Consider the following 20449-nt stretch of genomic DNA (forward strand, 5'->3'; position numbering starts at 1 on the left):
CAAGTATGCGTGTAGAACCCATCACAAGTGTACAATTGGTTGTTTCAATACAATTTTGAAAAAAAAAAATCAAATAAAAATAAATGAAATTGATAGAGCCATAAAATTGTGAGGTATATAACAAAGGATGAGCATAGGACCTCTAATTATTTGCAACTCATGATTCTTTTAAATGAATGAAACAGGGAAAGATCAAGGTGCCTTTCTTGTTTCTCATACTTCTTTGATGTCTCTAGGTAGTGGTCAAAATTCACAAGAGTTTTAACACAATTATTTCATTCAAATGTGTTTCACAGTAGAATTCTACTAGAAAAAGCGTTTGAAAACAAGAATCAAGGAATGAAAACCTATTGGGTCATGCTTCTCATGGTGTCGCGTGTGCTATGTTATTGAGGTTAAAAGTTGGGTCAAAATTGTCACTAAACAGTGTTGCAAGCGTTGGTTGGTCACTTTCACAAGAAAATAAGGAAAAAATTTTGGATGGTAGGAAAATTACAGAGTCTTGAACAATTATGTTATGTCACATGTATAAAATTTCTTATTTACAATAAAAAAAAATTAATACCAAGCGTTGAGTGGTGATCCATCCAACAATTTACTTAAAAATAGGGAACAAGCTATAAAACTTTTTTTATTAACGGTTTGTTTGGATTCAATGTGAAATGGAGAGCAATGAAATAAGAGGGAAGTAAATGATAAAATAATTATTTCACTTATTTTGATAAATAAAAAAGAGAATGAAAATAAATAATTAAATTATATTAAAAATATTTATAAAAAATAATTGTATATTAATTAGTTTTTTAATAAAATTTATTTATAATTTTTATATTATTTTAATTTTAAAACAGTCCATGGAGTCGTGTGCTCACTTCTTCCCTCCATAATTGTTTCTTTCCCCAAAATATGGAGGAATGTTTTTGGTAGATCCACAAAAAAAAAAAAAAAAAAAAATATCTTCCTATTTATTTTGCCTTCAACCAAATACAATAAATGCTTAAAGCTAAAGTGATAGTGAGTATTTTTACAATAATAATATAGAATATATTGATCTGATATAAAAGATGGAATATTATTTTATTTGAAGATAACAAAAATATTTTTTTTAAATATCAATATTTTATTAAAGACAATTTCAGAATAAAAAATGTAACAAAAATGTATCATTGTTTTATCAAATTAAGAGTAGGGCTGAAATGTGTATAATGTTCTTTAAGCTTAAAGTATTCATTGGCTCTGTTTGAATGTGAGATGAAATAAAGAAAAAATAAATAAGAAAATAAAAAATAGAATACAACTTTTTTATATTTGTATAAATTGAAATAAGAAAGAAGAAAACGATAAATTAATTAATCTCTTATCAAATTAAATTTTTACATTGAAATATTTTTTCTTTAGTTTTAAGAGACAGCCTATCACTTTAATTATTTAGAGATAAATGCCGTTAAATTTATCATAAAATACTAAAAATAATAAATATTTAAGCAAGTTAGAAATAATGGAACAAAATTAATCACACTACAATACAAAAAAAATACTACGACAATGTGTCACATGACATCATACAACTTATCATTTTGCATGTTATGTTCAAATCTTATGCCTTTTTCATGTGTCTTAAGCTATCTTATTTTAGAAAATAATTTTGAATGCATATTATTTTGTTCCTGAGCTTCTCACCCTATAACCCTTTGACAAAAAAACATATTTATAAGCTATTTTAAATTTTATATTATTTTAGTAAAAAGGCCCTGGTATGTATTACTAAGAAAGCTGGGGCTTTTGCATGACTAGTATAATTTGAATATTATAAAAGAATTACAACTCATTTAAATATTTAGTTATCTGCCTTCTACATTCGACTTCCCTCTTGTATTTCGCCAATTCCAAATGTCACTACAACTTTGGGAAAAATTTTAAAATTGACCCCAATTTAGCAAATTTGAAACCAAATTACACAAGTGGCGTAATACATGAAACAAATCAATCATTTCCTTCACAGATCATAAAATTTTTTGAGGGTCCATTACAATTAATTTCATAATAAATAAAAGTTCCAACTTTTAGGAAAATGGTACTGATACAACTCAAGTTCAAAAGGGATGATAAAGTTACAAGGGGAAGATGAAGCAGAGTGGGATTACCAATTTTACCATCACACCCTGCTTAAAAATTTGGCTTCCACAAAACTTGTATAAATTTTTTTTAAAAATGCAAAATTCATCATCTCCAATTGGTGTACAACAATATTTGACATTGAAATCTAAAGCACATTAATGCAGGCACTTGTTGATAAACTTGAGGGAGTATAGTTAATTTTTTCCCCAGACGAACTTGCAATGCCAAGGGTCAACAGGTATCAATCAACCACTACTGAAAGAAATTTCTTATGCTTGCCTTTTGAAACTCAAATCAACATCTCCATCAATCTGCAAGAAACATAAAGCATATTTATACATTCAACAGGTTACACTAAGGAGTCAATCGCCCAAAGCATCAAAATTTGAGACTTACTATGTTAGCAAGTTCTTTGGCCTTTTCATCATTGAAACCTAAAGCAGCCAATATCAGTTGACCTGCAGATTCTTTTTGTGACCAAATTCCTAGAAGTATATATGTCACGTTTATTTCTCCTCCTTCACCTACATTTTTCATCATAATTTTAATAAATACATGAGAAAACGTCAAAACTTAAAAGATAATATTAGGAAGCAAGATAAAGATCAACATTGTACAAATAAAACATCTCAACATTGCGCAGAGAGCAGGTTAACTAACTGAGCCATAACTTAGAAATTTTTGAGTGGTCTATAGACTATAGCTACTCACATCATGACACGTATCAATTTTTTTATAAATTGTAAAAAATTTATACACATGGCATAATGTGATTGGTTAGAACCACACAGTCCGAACCATGCAAATAATTTTCCATAACTAAGGTAGCATTTGAACTGACTTTATGGGATCTTAAAGGCTATTTTAAAGTTGAGATTCTGAATAAGAGTTTTGAAATTATTGTTGTTTACTTGTTTGATAATTTTATATTTATTATTTTACTTAAAAGTTACTTTTAAATTAAAACTGTTGGGCAATGCATTCCTGGGTTTTGGGATTTTGAAGTTATAAAACTATTGAAGTTGACTGCATTAGATGAGATTTTCATATTACCAAATTTCCAGTCTTTCTTAAGTAAGAGGGAAAAGAATGTCATTAAAAACATTTTTCATACTTCAGCAGGTTTCTGACAAAAGACTGAAAAGAGGCACAAGACAACTGAAAGTTTCTTTCTACTTGCTCTTGCAAACACACCAATAGATTTCATTTCATGCATCAAGTAACTCCCAAAATGGAATAATATTTGAAAACGGAACATCCCAAAGTGAACAATAAATCTAGCAAGTCAACTGAATTTTCTTCTTTTGCAAGGGGCTACTAGTTGATACTTGTATAGCGGAAACCATGCATACCTGACTTCAATTTCTCCTCAATTGCCCAATCAAGGGCTTTCTGGGCTGGTTCAGTCAATGGAGGGTGCTCAGGGCTGAAATAATATAAGTCAGACTTTCCAAGTAGTTCTACTATTTCTTCACGTACTTTGAAAAGAGTAATTCCATTAGCTCTTAAGAATTTTGCAGCCCTACTTGTTCCTGAAAGGACAACAAAGACTTAAGCCTTAAAAGGTTTACAGAAGGCACAAAGCCAGAACAATATTTAAATTGATCAAGTGCTCAAGGATATAGAAACGGCACAACTGCCTTTAGAAATCCAAAGGGCAGAATTTTGCTAACATGATTTAAAGGGGACATTATTTCAACTAGAAGATATGAAGAAGAATAGACTAGTGCCACATTTTGAATAGCACATTTGGCTTGCAACTAAATTTAGTGGCAAAGGAACCAACCATGGCCATGTGCACAGTACCCACTTTCTCTCAATGAGAATAGAGCATGAATACAATTCCTCGCATAGTCAAGGGAAAAGCTACAAGTAAATGTACTTCTTTGATGAATTTACACTTATATGTTGTTGAACATAACTCATTAGGAAGGATGAAACAGAAGATAACCCCTTTTATCTCTCTTTTTCTGATCAAGCAATAATTTGAAATTGAGAATAATGAAATATTTCCCAAGTTTTGGGGCAATTGCAAGGATATCCACTATCCAGTGCACCATATAACATAGCCAAAGTGATATTCAAGCTTCCACAGGACCCTCATAACTTTAAATAAAATGATTGACCTAGTCTATATAAATGCAACAAGGAGCATGAATCCAATTAGTAAATTGGAAGGGTATAAAGTATGGCAATCAAATTATCTTAAAAAACTAAATAATAGGTCTGAAATAGAACTATTCTAGTTACAATTGAACATTTCTGCTTAAAGTTAAACCCATGATTCCAATCCACATATTAGGAGTGCTGCTTAATACTTTGAAAGAAAAAGCATTTAGTATCCAATGGGATGTGAATGTAACCTTAAATAAGTTATAGCATGTCCGATTAAAATATGAAAATAATTGCCAGCAACAGCCATCAACCTTAGCTACTGCTTTTCCATCCATTTAAACACTGCCACATTGCTTATACTGCCATTCCCACACTTGTATGAATTCAGTACCCTACTTCTTAGGTACAAAAGGTTAACACGCCCAATACTCACTTATCACTCCAGCACAAACGACACCAAAGTTTGTTGCCAAGTTGTTTGGCTTAATTTCTAAATGAAACAAACTACTACCTCAGTCCCATCAAAACATATACCCTTTTAAAAATAATTTTGCTTCCATGTGTTAGAACTTCATGAAAATTGTACTTACATTATAATTCTAATACTAAGTTATATATGCTTGTATATTTCTACATGACACAATCCCCCAATAACTGTTAAAATTTATTCCCATATCCATGCAACACAGTTACACAAGTTCAAGAGTAGAAGGCAGAAGCACTAGTTTGAAGTTTCACGACAAAAATATGCATGGAGCACGCTATTACTAAAATTCAAAAGATACCAATAGCAGAGAGACAAATGCTAACAACACACTCTTTAACACATTCTTCATCAGTACTAGCTAAAATTTATTGCAAATCACAAAATCACTAAAATCGTACTTCTAATTTAAAAATTTTCACTCATATATTAGAAATGTAGTTCTAGTTTTCCAAATAGTAACAAACCTTCTACCAAAATCCCCATGAGAAGTGCCTCAGTTCCTGTGTTGGGATACTTGAGCTTCCTCGCTTCCAATTCCGCCATTGCATAAGACTTTATAGCCCTCGCCGACCACCTGAATGAAACACAAACCCTCAAACAAACACAACCCAATTGTGTCACCGATAAACGACAATAACAATGAACTCACTTTGGGGTTTTCTCGGGCGTATCCGAAAGGGGTTTCCTGCAAAAACGGGAAAAAGGTGGAAACTTTAAGGCATTTGAGACGACCCAGGTGAAAATTCGAGAGACCCATTTGCGTTTAAGGGGCAAAGATAGAGACTTACGGGGTTGGGAGGCTAAACGACACAGTTGCTGATGTCGCACGACAATTCTTGTTGAGGAGGAAAAGGGTTGATGACGTGGCGCGTTGGAGGGTGATTCTGGTTCCGAAGAGAGATGTGAGAGATGGGTTTGAATGGGATGAAGAGTGAGGAGATATTGTGTGCAGAGAAGAAGAGATAGTGGGAATGGAAGCCATTGGAGTGAAAAGAGAAGCTGAGAGTGAGGTTATGGGGGTTGGGTTTGTTGGGTAAATAATGGGTAGAATGCAATTGCAAGCTTTCATCTTCAACTGAGGGAAGAGGATATTTGATGTGATCCAAAATAGATGAAAATTGAAGGCTGTGAAACTGTTTTGAATTATATTGATTTACACCAAGTAGTGATAATTGGTTGTGACATTTTTTAACTGTTTGATTACTTTGATAACTTAAAGTTAAATTAATTTATAGCTTTTAAATATTATTCAAATTTGAATTGAAATTTTATACTTCAATATTATTTTTAAAAAAAGTTATAATTAAGTCTTTCAAAGTTAATATCGTTAAACTTTAGTTTGAATATGTTTTTAAGTTATTGTAAGTCTTTTATGTCTCTTCATTTCTTTTTCTTTTATATTCTTGTATTTTTTTAATTTTTTTTTAACTCAGCACTTATAGGATTTCTTAAATTTTTTGTGAAAGTATTTGAGTAAAAAACGAATTTGTATTTTATGATTTTTAAACTTTATTTTTTATTATTTAATATTTTATTTTTCTTCTTTTACATGAATGCTTTCTTGATTGGTTATTTTTAATTTATAATTTTTTTGTGCTTCTAACTAATTACTAATGTTCAGAATTTTAGCACATAATAACCTTTTAATTAAGCATGTCATTGTTTAAGTTATTAGTACATTTTTATATTATATGATTATTATTAAATTAAAATAATCTTTCATTAAAATTTTAAAGAATATTTTAGAAATGTATTTAAATTTTTAAAAAATTACAAAATAAAATAAATATTTTAATTATTAATAATAAATATCTGATTATATTAAATTAAAGAGATTATTTTTAAAACAAATATAACAAATTCAAAATATAGATTTAAATTGAGATTGGATTAAAACACTAAAGATAAAAAAGAAGAATAACATTAAAAAAAATGTTCCTGTTTAATATTATGAATTTTAAAAATATTCACATTTAAAAATTATGATTCATAAATTATATATAAAGTTGATTAAAAATTAAAAAAAAACTATCATAAAAACTATGTGAAAAAATGTTTTTAACAAATTATTTAAAAGTTAACGACACAATGCAACAAAGTCTATTGAAAATATAGATACAATCTTATTTTAATCACTATTTACGAGAAAGACGCAAATTAATTATATATAACTTTTTTGTACTTTCGTTTATGAGACATTTTGGTTTTGAAGTTTTCTTTTTAAATAAAACTGTAGTTCAGTTCATCAGTTTTGAAAAGTAATTATATTTATATTTTATTAATTTTATCTTAAAAATATTAAATTATTATTATTTATTCAAAAAATTTAAAAATTGAATTATTTTTATTATTTTAAATTTATGAATCAAAATAATTTTAACAAAATTTTTTTATGAAGACAATTACTTACAAGAATAATTAAACTTTAGGGGAGTAAAATTTTTTTAAGTTTAAAAGTTTATGTTCTATCTTTTTGTAAAGTTTTGATTTTAGTTTCTATGTTCCTATTATTTTTTTTAATTTTTAAAATTTAATATTTAATATTTTTAGGATTAAAAATTATTAAGTTATTTATATTTTAATATTTTTTTAATAAATAAGGCTTAACAGTCCAAAGAAACAAGTAAGTTTAGACTAATTATCTAAAAAAATAAGTACTTAGAAGATTTAAAGAAACTTAAAGAAACGAGAGCCTCGTCAAAACAAGTGAAAAGAGGACCCAAAATCAAACCCTAATATAGCCAAATAATCAGCATACTTATTGACTTCCCTTAAGACATGATTAAATCTAATAAATTAATTCCTATTAGTAAATCTCTAATATCACAAATCAAAGAAAATAAAAAGTAATTACAGTTCTACATTTTCACAATGAGGGAAATAGACTCCTTTGAGTCACTTTCAATCCAAATATGATGGATATTCTTGGAAATGACAAGCTTTAATTCCCAAAAAATACTCCAAAGTTCAGCAGCCACTGGGGAGCACAAGTCTAAAGCTTTGTGGAATCCAGTAATAAACCTTCCTTAGTTGCTAAGCGTCTAGAACCACATGATTTCAAATCATTCTCGCTCAAGCGAGATGAGTCTCACTCAAGCAAGATAGGATAACTTCAGCCCAACTGCCCTCTCGCTTGGGCAAGAATTGATCTGGCTCAAGCGAGAAGAGATCTCAACCAAGCAAGATGAGTTGCTAAGGGGATGACTCCTAAAGGAAAATGGTAAACTCTCTAGACCCCTTCTTGCTCAAGCAAGAATATTGTAAAAAGTTTGATAAACCATTGTCTGGTTTTCTCACCCAGGCGAGGATGACCTTGCTCAAGTAATGAGATGCACTAGTGTAAATAGTTACAAAGATATACTGGGTATAAAGTTTGGAGATGATGTGGAATCCGGGGAAAACATAGGGTGATGAGTGTGTACACACTTTTTTTGAGAGCGAATGCATCATATGGCCTCATACTCATTTCCTGACTAGACTCCTGACTATACCTTTGCTAAAGGGTCCGTTATTGAATACACTGTATCCATGTGCATAGGCTAATTGACGATTATTTATGTAATACCCCTATTTTTGTTATTTATTAATTTTGTATTTTGTGATGATTGTTAATGCATGTTGTTTGAAATTAGGAGAGTTTCTCTCGTTGTAACTAAAATAGCAGACAACAATGGAGAAAATATGTCTAATTTTTTTACTGTAGCGAGAGAAGAGCTTGTTGTAGCGAGAATGTCGCAAGTTAAGAGGTATTTAAGGGTTTTCAAGTTGAGAAACTTGCAAGTTATGACCCTTCTTCATTTCCTCTAACCTCTCTCCTCATTTTTCTCAGAAAATCTTTGAAAAACTCCAATCTTTCTCCGATCCAAGCTTGAAAGTTCACTCTTCTTGCTCTTTGGTAAGTATTTAAAGCTTGGTTCTCTATTTCGTTGGTTATTTTCTTGATTTTCACCTCTAAATAGGATTTCTTGTGATATTTAGGAAGAACCCAACCTTTTGAGCAAGATCCCTCATAACTCCTTTACTAAACTTCCCTTTCATGGTAAAGAGAGCTCTATTTTGTTACTAAAAACTTGTTATATTTGTACTCATGAAAAGGTTTTTAGTGTGATGCATGATTATGAATATATGTTGGGTTGAAACATGTTTTCATGTGTTTGATGATGTGATAATGTCTATTTTGAGCATATCTATACGTATATATGTTGTGGATTGAGCTGGGGTGACCAACTTCCAGCAATGTTTGATTGGTATGTGATATAGATAATGAACTTGAATAAAAGAGAGAGAGAGAGAAAAGGATGAACAAAATATTAAGGTAGAAATGCCAAGTTGGGTTTTAATGAGAAATATGAAAAGAGAAATGAAATGAAAAGGAAAAAATGCAATGAGAAGGGAAATGATAAGGACAAATGTGGATAGTTCAAAGATAAACTGAGAGTGTGGAAGATGGAGGCGATTTGAGAAATCTCAAAAAAATGAGGGTGGTGGTTACTCTTCTTGATTTTTGCATAACAACTGAGAATAAGAGTATCACAAGCCTCACACTCATTTCCTGACTTAAACTCCTAACCACACTTTTGCTAAAAGAGGATAGGTCAGCACAAGTTGTATTTGTGTAGCTGCGGCTATCCAGCAACTATCTGTACTAAGGAAGACCTCAAGGGATCCCAGGAGTAATGAAAGTATGAAATGAGAACTCTGAGTATTAGTAGAGAGTACATGTAATAAACTAAATAATTAATGATTGTTGCATGTATATAAATATGATTTTGTGGCCTGGTTGATTGTTGTATTGCCTTTGCTCGTATTGTGTGACTTAATTTTGGATGTATGTTTGGTAATGAGAATAGAGGCTTGTCCTTACATAACCTTTCAAAAAACTAAGATGACAGTACCCAGAGAGAGTATTAGACTTATAGATGAGCTCTCCATAAACTAGCAGATCCATTGTCAAGGGATACAGCACCATCTACATCTAGCTTAAGCTGAGGGCACATAAGAGGCTGTCATCTGATGAACCTTCCAGCCCCCATTCAGCCAACTCCTATCTTTTGCTTGGACCTACCACACAAAATAAGGTAGTCAAAATATAATTTAATTTTATAGAACAAGGATTCAGTGTTCAAAAAGAAATTTTAAAAAACTTCTTTCTTCCTATTATTCTATAAATTTCAGACAGTTATACCAAGCAGAAGTATCCAATTAGAAAAGGGAAATCAACTACTATTAGATAAGTTTAAAGCATGCCACCTAGTCAGGCCTCTACTAAAGAAAGTAGCCTAACAATCTGGAAAAATGAGCTTGTTCCAAATTTGTCAAGCAAACTAGCAATCTCTAAGCACATGGATCACAGATTCATCACTGTTAGGACACCTGAAACAAACAGAAGTTAGAGACATTTTACAATTATAACATTTCATATTAGTAAGCAAATGATCATAAACTATTTTCCATAAAAAAAAAAATAATTTTGGGAGGACCTTCCCAATTCCAAATCATCTTAAAAAGACTAATGTGCAATTCTTGATGCTGGGCAGAGGAAGATACAAGGTTGTAAGCTTATTTAATAGAGAAAAGGCCATTATCAATCAAATTCTAAAAAAATTTGTATTTACTATAAAGTACCTAAGCCCACATGTCATTAAAATTTTCCATATGTCGTCACAAAAAGAAACAAGTTTTTCTTTTCGTTTGTGATCTTTGCTTTGCTGTGTTATACTATCTTTGTCTCATGCTGGGTTCTATTGACGCATTCGATAGTCTAGTCGGGAGACTTGCTTTCTCATTGAGTAAGGAAGCCCTATCCAGAATCTTACTTCAAAGTGGCTCCTTTGTGACTCTCATCCCGACCTTACCCTAGATTTGTTTAGATACTCTCTATCTATTATAATTGGTTGGAATCAACATCAACTCATAGATCAATAGAAGACTTAGACATTTATTATTTTTATTGATAGAGGTACAGAGCAAGAACCAAAAAACATTGAAGCGAATCAAGCAAGAGAAAATCAGAAAAGGTTCTAGACCTCCTAGAAAAATAGGAAAACAGAGCCTACTTACTTGGCCTACTCAAGAGCCAAACAAAGAAGAAAAAGCAAGAGGATTCTTTGAGTGAGACAACAAGAACGTCAGCTCACCCAAGGAAAGACAAAGGAAGAGCTTTGAAATCTTCATCAAGTGAGATAGAAAGGGCAGCTACTTCAATAAGAAAAGGAATTGAACCTATGAGTGATCCATTAGGTTCTTCAATTTTTTCAGGTAATTTAATTAGTTGGGGAGAAAATAGACTTCCCGCCATAGCTTTCCTCTGGTGGAGTGGAATTCTTAAGTCTTAGACCATCCTTCAAGAACATTGCACGTAACATCACCACTTCCTATGCATATCGTCGGTCAAAAGCCCTTCTAAACAGAGAGCATACTTCTCCAAAGATGAGAATAATTTTGAGAATTGCCATAATTGAGGTTTTTTTTAAGGAAAAATTTGTATCTATTATAAAGTACTTGAGCCCATAGGTCATTTGGAGAAGCTATTAGTCTCCAACATAGTTTCATAATGAAGGCTTGATTCATGGGTCTTCCTTAAACTCTAGAACCCCTCGTATTTAGGTTTGTAAACCTTTCTCTAACCTATTTTAATATATTATTTGATGTAAATATTTTTATACAGTAAATCAATCAAATTATAGTATAGATATAATTTTTAAATAATTAACTTTTAGCAATTTATAAATATTAACTTGTATATATAACTTGATTGCACACTACTGGAAGATAAGAAAAAAAAAATCCTTTAGATATTGATATAATTTAATAGTAAATATTAAAAGATATTTTTTTAAAAGATTTTATAGATATTAATATATTATATTAAAAATATATTATATATAAATTAAAAATAATATATATTAAACAATCACAATAAAAATGTTAATATTAATATTTTATTTATTCTTTAAAGGTAAAATAAAGTGTAAAAATATAAAATTAAGTAAATTTTTTATTAATTAAAAATAAATTGTCAATAAGATAAAATTGAATTATAATATAAAATATTTAACAATTAAGTTTAGTGTGCTTAATCCTTTCAAAATTATAATCAATTAAAATACACATTTGGTTATTATATTTATAAATTAGTTTTTATACTTAAGAAAATATATTTTAGTATTTTATATAAATATTTTATTATGTTTTGATTGTTTTCATCGTTAACAATGTTATATCAATAGAAATTAAAATATAAATAATAAAAATTATAATTAAAAAAATATTTATATAAAAATTAAAATATATATTTTTTGAAGTATAAAGATTATTTCACAAACAAATGTCAATTTTAAGATTTAAATATAAATATTTTAATTTTATCAACAATTATCTAATTATTTAACTTTGTAATTAGTAATTCATATATTCTCTCCACAATTCTCTCTTTCATGCATGTATATTTCATTCCACCAATATGTTATAGGTTAAAAAAAAAGTATAGTTGATCACTTCTCTTGAAACATTTTTGGTTTTGGATGCTACTTACTCAAGCATCCAACATAAATTACTAACCAAAAATGCTATTTTTTTCTCCTTTTAATTATATTCTAACGTTAGTTATTAATACCACTTCTTTTCTTATATTCTTTTGTTTTTTTTCTCTATTCTTTTCTTTCTCATTTTACATTGATTATTAATAAAAGTAATTTTTCTCTATTCCTCTTCCTCTTATTCTTACTATTTTTCTTTTATGTCTTCTTTTTTCTTTCTCATTTTTCATATTTGTTATATGTTTATTGTTACTGTATCACATTGCTATTCTGCACTTACTGCAAACTATATTATTTATGTTAATTATATAATAAATTGCTTAATACTTTTCTTAAATTGTTAGATGTCAAATAAAATATTAGAAATTAATTCAAGCACTATTAAGAACAAGAGAAGCAAAAAAGAAAAAACTAATATTAAATGCATCAGAGTGTGATAAAGATACAGTAGAAAGTATACTGTTTAGGCAATTATATCATAAAACTGAAGAAAATTATTATAATTAATTACATCTTACTAAACAAGTTTGTTTTTAGCTTTGCAACATTTTAATGTTTAAAAGAAGCACTACATTATACTTATTATCTAAGCGTAGAAGAATCTATTACAATGTCTCTACTTATTTTTACTTATGTTCTCAATTTAAGAGTTATAGAAAGCACTTATTTAATTTTGAGAAATAAAATACATTTGTTTTGATCTAATTTATGAGAAATATAGTTTATAACATAATATTAAATTTTAATGATAAATTAAACATAAAATGATATTTTTTTTAAAAATAAATTATCATCTTTAACAATTTATTTAATAATTATTTTATATTTTTTATTAACACATTATTTTTAAAAAATTATTAAATAAAATTTTAATATAAAATTAAATTATTTTAAAAAATATTTAGATCTTATATTACATTGTAAAATTTAATTTTATATTTTAATTCTTTAAATACGTCAAACATAAAATTATAATTTTAAAGTTTAAACTAATTCTAATTCTGATAAAATTAAAATTAAAATTAAAAATTTAAATCTCAATTCTAATTTTATGCACTAAACACTTATATTCCCCACGTATACATGTTAAATATTTTTCTGGGGTAACAAATGATATTTTTATTTATAATTATGAATAATCAGTGATAAAACCGAAATGTTAAATATGAATAGAAAATAATAACAAAACAAAATCAAAATTCGCAGCCCTCTTCGTGGGTCCTTTTTCCTCAAACGGATACTTCTCTCTTTCATCCCAATTCAAATCTTTCAAGGCTCACAAAACTGCATTTTCATTATCTTGTGAAAATCAATTTCCCTTTCTTCCCAGGATCAAGCAATTCACCAATTCACTCACATCGTTTACTAAATTGGTAAATTTATCATCTTTTCTTCTCTGGGTCCCGAGGAAAGTGTAACAGCAAAGTTTCTATTCTAGGTTCCACAAATTCTCCCAAATAAAAAAAGGAAAAAAAAAACATGAACCTAAATTTGACATCTTCCAATGTAGTTCTGTGTCATTCACATCCTAGGTCATCGAAACATTATCGTTTTCCTCTTTTTTGTGTTTATTGTTTTTGTTCCTTGCCCTTATTTTCTCTTCAATTGTGCATTTGGGTAAAGTTTCTTCCATCTGCATTGCATCCCTAACATTTTCCATAATCACATTAATGGCAGAAAGTTGCGTGTCTGCATTGCAATTTGTGATGCTGAGTTTTGATTGAATCATGAGGTTCAATCAATTGTGTTTGATTGTCTTCATTTTTTTCCTTATTGGGGATTTTGGATTAAGAAAAATGGTCCTACAGGTTATTGGTATTGTCTAGCATTTCAGTTACATGGATTAATGATGGAATCGTGCTCTGTCAAAAATTAAAATATCAGAAAAACCATTCAAAAGCACTAGCAGTAATGTAGCATTTTCAGTGTATCTGTTATGCTGGTTTGGTTTCATCCTTGTGGTGATGATGTGGGTTTTAGGTTTCAGAAGTATTTGTAATTTATACTAAAGAGAACAGTAGATGCTGTAAGTTTGGGAATTCATTATTTAGCAACTAGTCATTGCTTCACTTTATTTAACATATAGTTGAGCCATAACCAGATGGGACTAGTGACGATCCTTTAAAGCATTGGCTATGGACTCTTGACATCAATCACAATCCTTTTCTATGGATTCTTGTAGCAATAGTCTTTTTCAAGGGGAAATCAACCCAGTATGAGCATTCTGTCATTCAAAGGGGATTTTACTTAATTGTATATTCTGCATTCATGCTTCTTGTTTGTACCATTTTATTGATAGGTAATTCTATGTTGGAAGTAGATTTCTCTTTGATGGTGATCTATTTTTGAATGATTAATCATGGATTTTAAATCTGCTGCAACTATTTGTTAGTTTCTTTCTTAATCTGTGATTTATCAATTTGGAGTCACTTCTTCTGGTCTTTTTTTCTGGGAAATGGTTTAAGAATTTTTTTTTGGTTAGATACAAGTGGTCCAAAATGTCTAAACCTCAAAAGGACCCTAAGATGAAAACTGAAATAACTTGTGGATCGCTTCTTCATGAACTTCAGGTATACATTAGCTTTTGCGGCAAATTATTTTCCTAATCCCCCCCTCCACAGGCCAATTAAATAATATTCGGTAATTGTCTTGGCTTATTTTTCAAAATAGATAATATGGGATGAAGTTGGGGAGTCTGAGACTGACAAACATAGGATGTTGTTTGAGCTTGAACAAGAGTGTCTAGAAGTATACAGAAGAAAGGTTGATAAAGCAAATCAGTCTAGAGCTCAACTAAGGCAGGAAATTGCTGATTCTGAGGCAGAGCTTGCAGCTATCTGTTCAGCAATGGGAGAGCGACCAGTACATGTTAGGCAGGTTAGATATTTTATTAATTGCTAATTGTCTTGGTGCTGTTTTAGGGAATGCATGTGTATTGGTTCGATAAAGTGGAAAAGACCTTATAGTAAATAAAACTGTTTTCAATGTCATATTTGTGTAACAATAGGTTGATGTGATTATGCAAGATGTATTAATGAAGTTTGTTCTTATACATGGATTTTTATCTAAACTGTTTTCAATGATTACTATGTGCCAAAGGTAGCTGTTATTACTTTTAAACATAGATTCATACATATACTTTAAAAATAACATACGTTATAGCTTTCTTAGTTGTTATTGTCATAAGTTTTGCAGTCTAGGTTATTTGTATCAAATTGATCTACTAAGAACAGGACTGCTTCTTTCTTGTCTCTCATATTTTTCTAGTCTGATCAAAAAGCTGAAAGCTTGAAGGAAGAGCTAGCCAGAATTCGCCCAGAGCTGGAGGAAATGCAGAACAGGAAATCTGAGCGTAGAAATCAATTTATAGATGTTCAAGAACAGATTCAAAGTATCTCCCATGAGATTTTTGGTCCAAGAGGATGTATTACAGCCATAGTGGATGAAACTGATTTATCGTTGAGAAAGCTTGAAGAATTGCACAGACAGCTTCTTGCACTTCAAAAAGAGAAGGTTAGTTAGTTTACTTCTACTTCTCTCTGCCTCAGTTCTCTGTGTGTGTGTGTGTATGTATATATGTACGTATGCTTGTATGTATGTGAATCAACTTAAACATAACATGTTGTTCTTTATTACTTTTCATGCAGAGTGATCGCCTAAAGAAGGTTCAAGAGCACCTGTGTACTTTAAATTCTCTTTGTTCGGTGCTTGGTTTGGAATTTAAGCAGACAGTCAACGGAGTTCATTCTGGTTTAGGAAATTCAGAAGGATCCAAGAGTGTAAATAATGATACTATCAGTCAATTGGATACTGCTATACAAGAACTGCGGAAAGTTAAATTACAGAGAATGCAGAGGGTAAAGACTGGCTGCTTCAAGATCTAATTTAGATATGAGAAACTTTGTATTTGTAATTGCACATTATTTCTTCTGGTTGAAAGTTTTAAATTGCTTATGGTCCGGCAGCTACAAGATCTAGCTTCAACAATGTTGGAGCTATGGAATTTGATGGATACGCCTCTAGAAGAGCAACAAATGTTTCAGAATGTTACTTGTAATATAGCTGCTTCAGAACATGAAGTAACTGAACCAAACACCTTGTCTGAGGACTTCATCAATCATGTGAGTTATTAGTTACTTTAGAAAATATGGACTAGATTTCTTGATATTTTGTGGTTTGGAATTCCTGAAGCAATAATTTCATGCAGGTTGAGGCAGAAGTATCTAGGTTAGAAGAGTTAAAATCAAGCAAAATGAAAGAGCTTGTTTTGAAGAAGAGAGTAGAGCTAGAGGAGATTTGTCAAAAAACTCATTTGGTTCCAGAAATTGATAGTGCAGTGGAATATGCTGTTGAAGCTATAGAGTCTGGTAATGTCCTAGCAATATACTGCATGTGTGCAATTATTTCTTCTGCAAACCTTAAGTCTACATCATTTCATTTTTAGGATCTGTAGACCCTGCTTGTGTGCTTGAACAAATTGAACTTCAGATTGCTCGAGTTAAGGAGGAAGCCTTTGTCAGAAAAGAAATACTTGAAAAGGTTGAGAAATTGTTGTCAGCATGTGATGAAGAGTCTTGGCTTGAGGAGTACAACAGGGTTTGTTGTTTGATCTTCCTTATCACCTCTGTTACATTTATTTGGGTGGAGACCCCAGATTTAAGTCTTGAACTTATTATACTGTTTTAAGTTTAACAGCTTGTTATAAACATTGAATGGTGTATTTAGCAGTTGGACTACTGAAATCCAATGTTTATAAAAAAAAATTATTAAATGGTTTAAGTGGATTCCCCCTCCCATTTTTATCATACTTAAACAGTTTATGAATTTTATTATACATTTGTTTCTTCCAGGATGAAAATCGGTACAATGCTGGGAGAGGAGCACATCTTATTCTCAAACGAGCTGAGAAAGCCCGCACCTTGGTTAACAAAATGCCAGGTATTTATAAAATCAGTCTTGATTGTTGCTTTGCTTGCCATATTTGTTGTTTTAAATCTTTTGATATAAGGCCTTTACCATCTCAATGATATCAACACAACCTTGTTTTTCTGTGCCTCAGTGTTTATTTATTAGTGTCAAATTCCTTTTTCATCACTTTCCTTTGTTGAATATAGCAATGGTAGACGCTTTGACTTCAAAAACTGTAGCATGGGAAAAGGATACAGGCATTGAGTTCACATATGATGGTGTAAGTACCCTTACCGAAAGAGTTATTCAAGGTCATTTCAGTGTTTGTTGGTTGCTTGGTAAGTCTGTGTCCAACTAATTTTGCTGTATGTATCTTTCTAGATACGTCTGCTCTCTATGCTTGAAGACTACTCCCTATCACGGCAAGAGAAGGAGCAAGAACGTCGTAGGCAGCGGGTATGAACGAACTTATTGCATTGCAATATTTCTCCAATATAAGTTGTCTAGTTACTAGTTATAAGAAAACCCTGACTTTTGTTTTAAAATTCGGGTAACATTTTATTGATCTGTATCATCCAACAAATAAACGGTTTATGCTTTTTTTTTTCTTTCTCCACAACATGTTAAAATGTTATGTTTGTTTCAGGACATGAAGAAACTTCAGGGACAATTGATAGCAGAACAGGAAGTACTCTATGGGTCAAAACCAAGCCCTTCAAAGGTCCAGAGTGCAAAAAAGCCACCTAGGATGTCAACTGGAACTGGAAGTGCAGCTAGTAGAAGAGTCTCTGTTGGTGGAGCAATGCTTCAAACCCCAAAACCTGATTCAAAAGCGGCCCAGTCATGCTCCACAAGGAAGACTGACAAAGCACACCAAATTGAGCAACTAAATAACCTGGACGATGGTGTTTCATGTTTATCATCAGGTAATTAACTTCTTTCTGCTCTACTCTTTTTCCCCTCTTTTTTTTTTTTTTTTTTTTTTTTGTTTTGAGTCTATGGCTAGCAGATTTCTCACTTGGTAAGGATTTAATATTAATTTTTTCCTTCCTGTTTGTTTGAAAGGAAAGAAAAGGAATCAATGCATATCTCTTAAGAATTTGTTGCCCTTATTTTTGGCTAAAATGGTAAGGGATTTTGGAATGTGGTAGGTTCTCTAAGAATATAAATATCGGTGAAGTCAAATTTTCTGTCTTCTACTTTGGTTTTTTTCACCTTCCTTTTTCTTAAGTTCATTCAAAGAAGCAGGCAATTTTATTACTGTCAGTATCAAGTTCCACTAGCATAGCATTTATCATTCTATAATTTCTTTCCTCAAAATGAATGACTAGCCTCCATCAATGTAGTTATGTGTCAACTTGCCATCTAAACGCAACCTCAGATTGTTGGATACCTTTTCATGTTTTCCTTTGTTTTAGACGAAGATTCTGCATCGGATTCTACTGAGTACTCTTGATGATGGCTTTTTGGTAAGGCTGTATGTGGCAGCAAGGAACGGTGTAGGCATTTTTTTTGTTTGATGCTGAAGGTGGAGGTCAAAGCCACATCTCAGCTGTAGATTTTCCCATAATTTCTAGCTGGTATTTCTAGCATTCCTTTGCTGTTTGTGTTTCACATAATCTGCACAAACTGCTTATATATATGCATGGTTATAATTGCAATCATCATCGCGTGCCATATGTATGCTCATGCATTTAGAACTCTCAACACTCCTTTGACACTTTTCTTGGGTACATGCAGCTAGAAGAGGACTTGATATTGCTGGTGTTCGTATGAGAAAATACTCTATTTGTGCTGGAAGTGTTCGTGACATAGAATCTCCTTTGACAAGACAACCTTTTTCTCCCATCTCTTCAACGGTATCATCAAAAGCAAATGTGGCAAATGCTGCACATGAACTGAATATACAGAATGAGAAGTTGCAGAAAATATCGGCCCTCAACAATTTGCCATCCACCACTACTTCAAAGACAGCCACAGTGGTGGATGAAGAGAATAGAACTCCAAAGGAAATACCTATTCCTGTTCCCACAACACCTTTGACAGTGTCAATTCCAATGAATATGTCCATGACTCCAGCTCCTGTGTCAATTCCATATGGAGGTGACTTGGCTCAAGAGATTGAATATTCCTTTGAGGAAAGAAGGCTCGATTTTGTGTTAGCATGATTTTTTTCTGTTTGGTTTTTTAAATTACATTAATGATTTTCATAAGTCAAATGTATTTGGCTTCCCGATTATGTACATACATAGTCTAAGAGAAGTGGACGTGGCTAAAGGGCCTAATTAATGCAGGATTTTGCAATCTAATGTGATTTATTTTTTTTCACTAATTAAAATTTCTCTGCTTTCTACTCTTCTTTCTGGTTTGATCTCCGCTTCATATATAGAAAAACAAGACAAAATTATATATTAAGACTAATTACGTGTGACAGAGATATGTACATACAACCAAATCTGAGCTTGTTTTGCTTTCTCACCAGTTGATTGTGACTTTGTGAGAGAGAAAATGCACCTTAACACCCCCCCCCAAACAGAAAGTCAACTTGTTTTGGCTACCAATAAAGAAAAATCTTAATTTGCTATCTAGGCTGCAAATATTGACAACTGTCTACAACTGATAGTAATATCAAGTCAACAGGAAGCACAAAACAAAAGTAGTTTATTTTGTGTGTAAAATTTTGTCGTGAGACATTGCTTTATTTGTATATGTACAATTTAGCACAAAACGATTTAGTTTCTCATTCATTAATGCTTATCGGTAAAGTTTGCATGTTTGGGAAGTTGGTGCAATAAAAAATAGCAGTGTCTGTGCAGTGTCATAAGGCCTATTAATATATGTTTATGTTAACATTATTGATGCAGGCCCATAGTATTAGTAGCCCTTCTGTTTGCATTTTTTTTCAAAAAAAATTGTTCGTTTTTCTTCTCGTAGAAGAAAAGGTTTTAAGACATGGTCCTTTGGGTCAACACAAGCTGTGAAAGAGGAGAAGAAGGGGGGGAAAGAGTGAACAGTAGGTCAAAAACAATGGGAGAAAAGATAGAAGAGACGTGCATGCGTTGTAGAGGCATCATAGAGTAGATTCACCAAACCCATAGGGCATTTCAATCCATTTTCTTTTTGCTTGCGAAAACATCCATTTATGTATGTTGGTCAACTTTAATTTAACTGTAAAGACAAAGAACTTGTCAGTAGTTGGGGAAATGGGGTGGCTCCAACCTTTGCTTTACAGCTCCGAATAATTTTTTTTCTTTTGGTTTGAAACAGCAATAAATAAATAAAT

At 31.2% G+C, this 20449-nt stretch overlaps 2 protein-coding genes across 2 annotated transcripts; one reads left to right on the plus strand and one right to left on the minus strand.

Annotated features, from left to right (window-relative positions):
• Positions 1–1977: 1977 nt before the first annotated feature.
• Positions 1978–5842, minus strand: LOC113867537 (ATP-dependent Clp protease ATP-binding subunit CLPT1, chloroplastic-like). The gene is made up of 6 exons (XM_027502922.1): positions 5509–5842; positions 5370–5405; positions 5185–5294; positions 3471–3650; positions 2515–2642; positions 1978–2429 (listed from the first exon to the last, which is right to left on the minus strand). The coding sequence occupies exons 1-6, from the start codon at positions 5787–5789 to the stop codon at positions 2388–2390; spliced, it is 777 nt and encodes a 258-aa protein (XP_027358723.1). The 5' UTR covers positions 5790–5842; the 3' UTR covers positions 1978–2387.
• A 7674-nt stretch (positions 5843–13516) lies between these two features.
• On the plus strand, positions 13517–19334 carry LOC113866694 (65-kDa microtubule-associated protein 3). Its single transcript, XM_027501504.1, has 13 exons — positions 13517–13631; positions 14741–14828; positions 14929–15135; positions 15526–15771; positions 15906–16115; positions 16224–16379; positions 16466–16625; positions 16703–16854; positions 17109–17196; positions 17373–17446; positions 17548–17622; positions 17813–18092; positions 18907–19334. Exons 2-13 carry the CDS (start codon positions 14757–14759, stop codon positions 19332–19334), a joined length of 2148 nt encoding a protein of 715 aa, XP_027357305.1. The 5' UTR covers positions 13517–13631; positions 14741–14756.
• Positions 19335–20449: the final 1115 nt, after the last annotated feature.

Source organism: Abrus precatorius, unplaced genomic scaffold (assembly GCF_003935025.1).
Source record: "Abrus precatorius isolate BTA unplaced genomic scaffold, Abrus_2018 Scaffold5, whole genome shotgun sequence".
Taxonomy (NCBI): Eukaryota; Viridiplantae; Streptophyta; class Magnoliopsida; order Fabales; family Fabaceae; genus Abrus; species Abrus precatorius.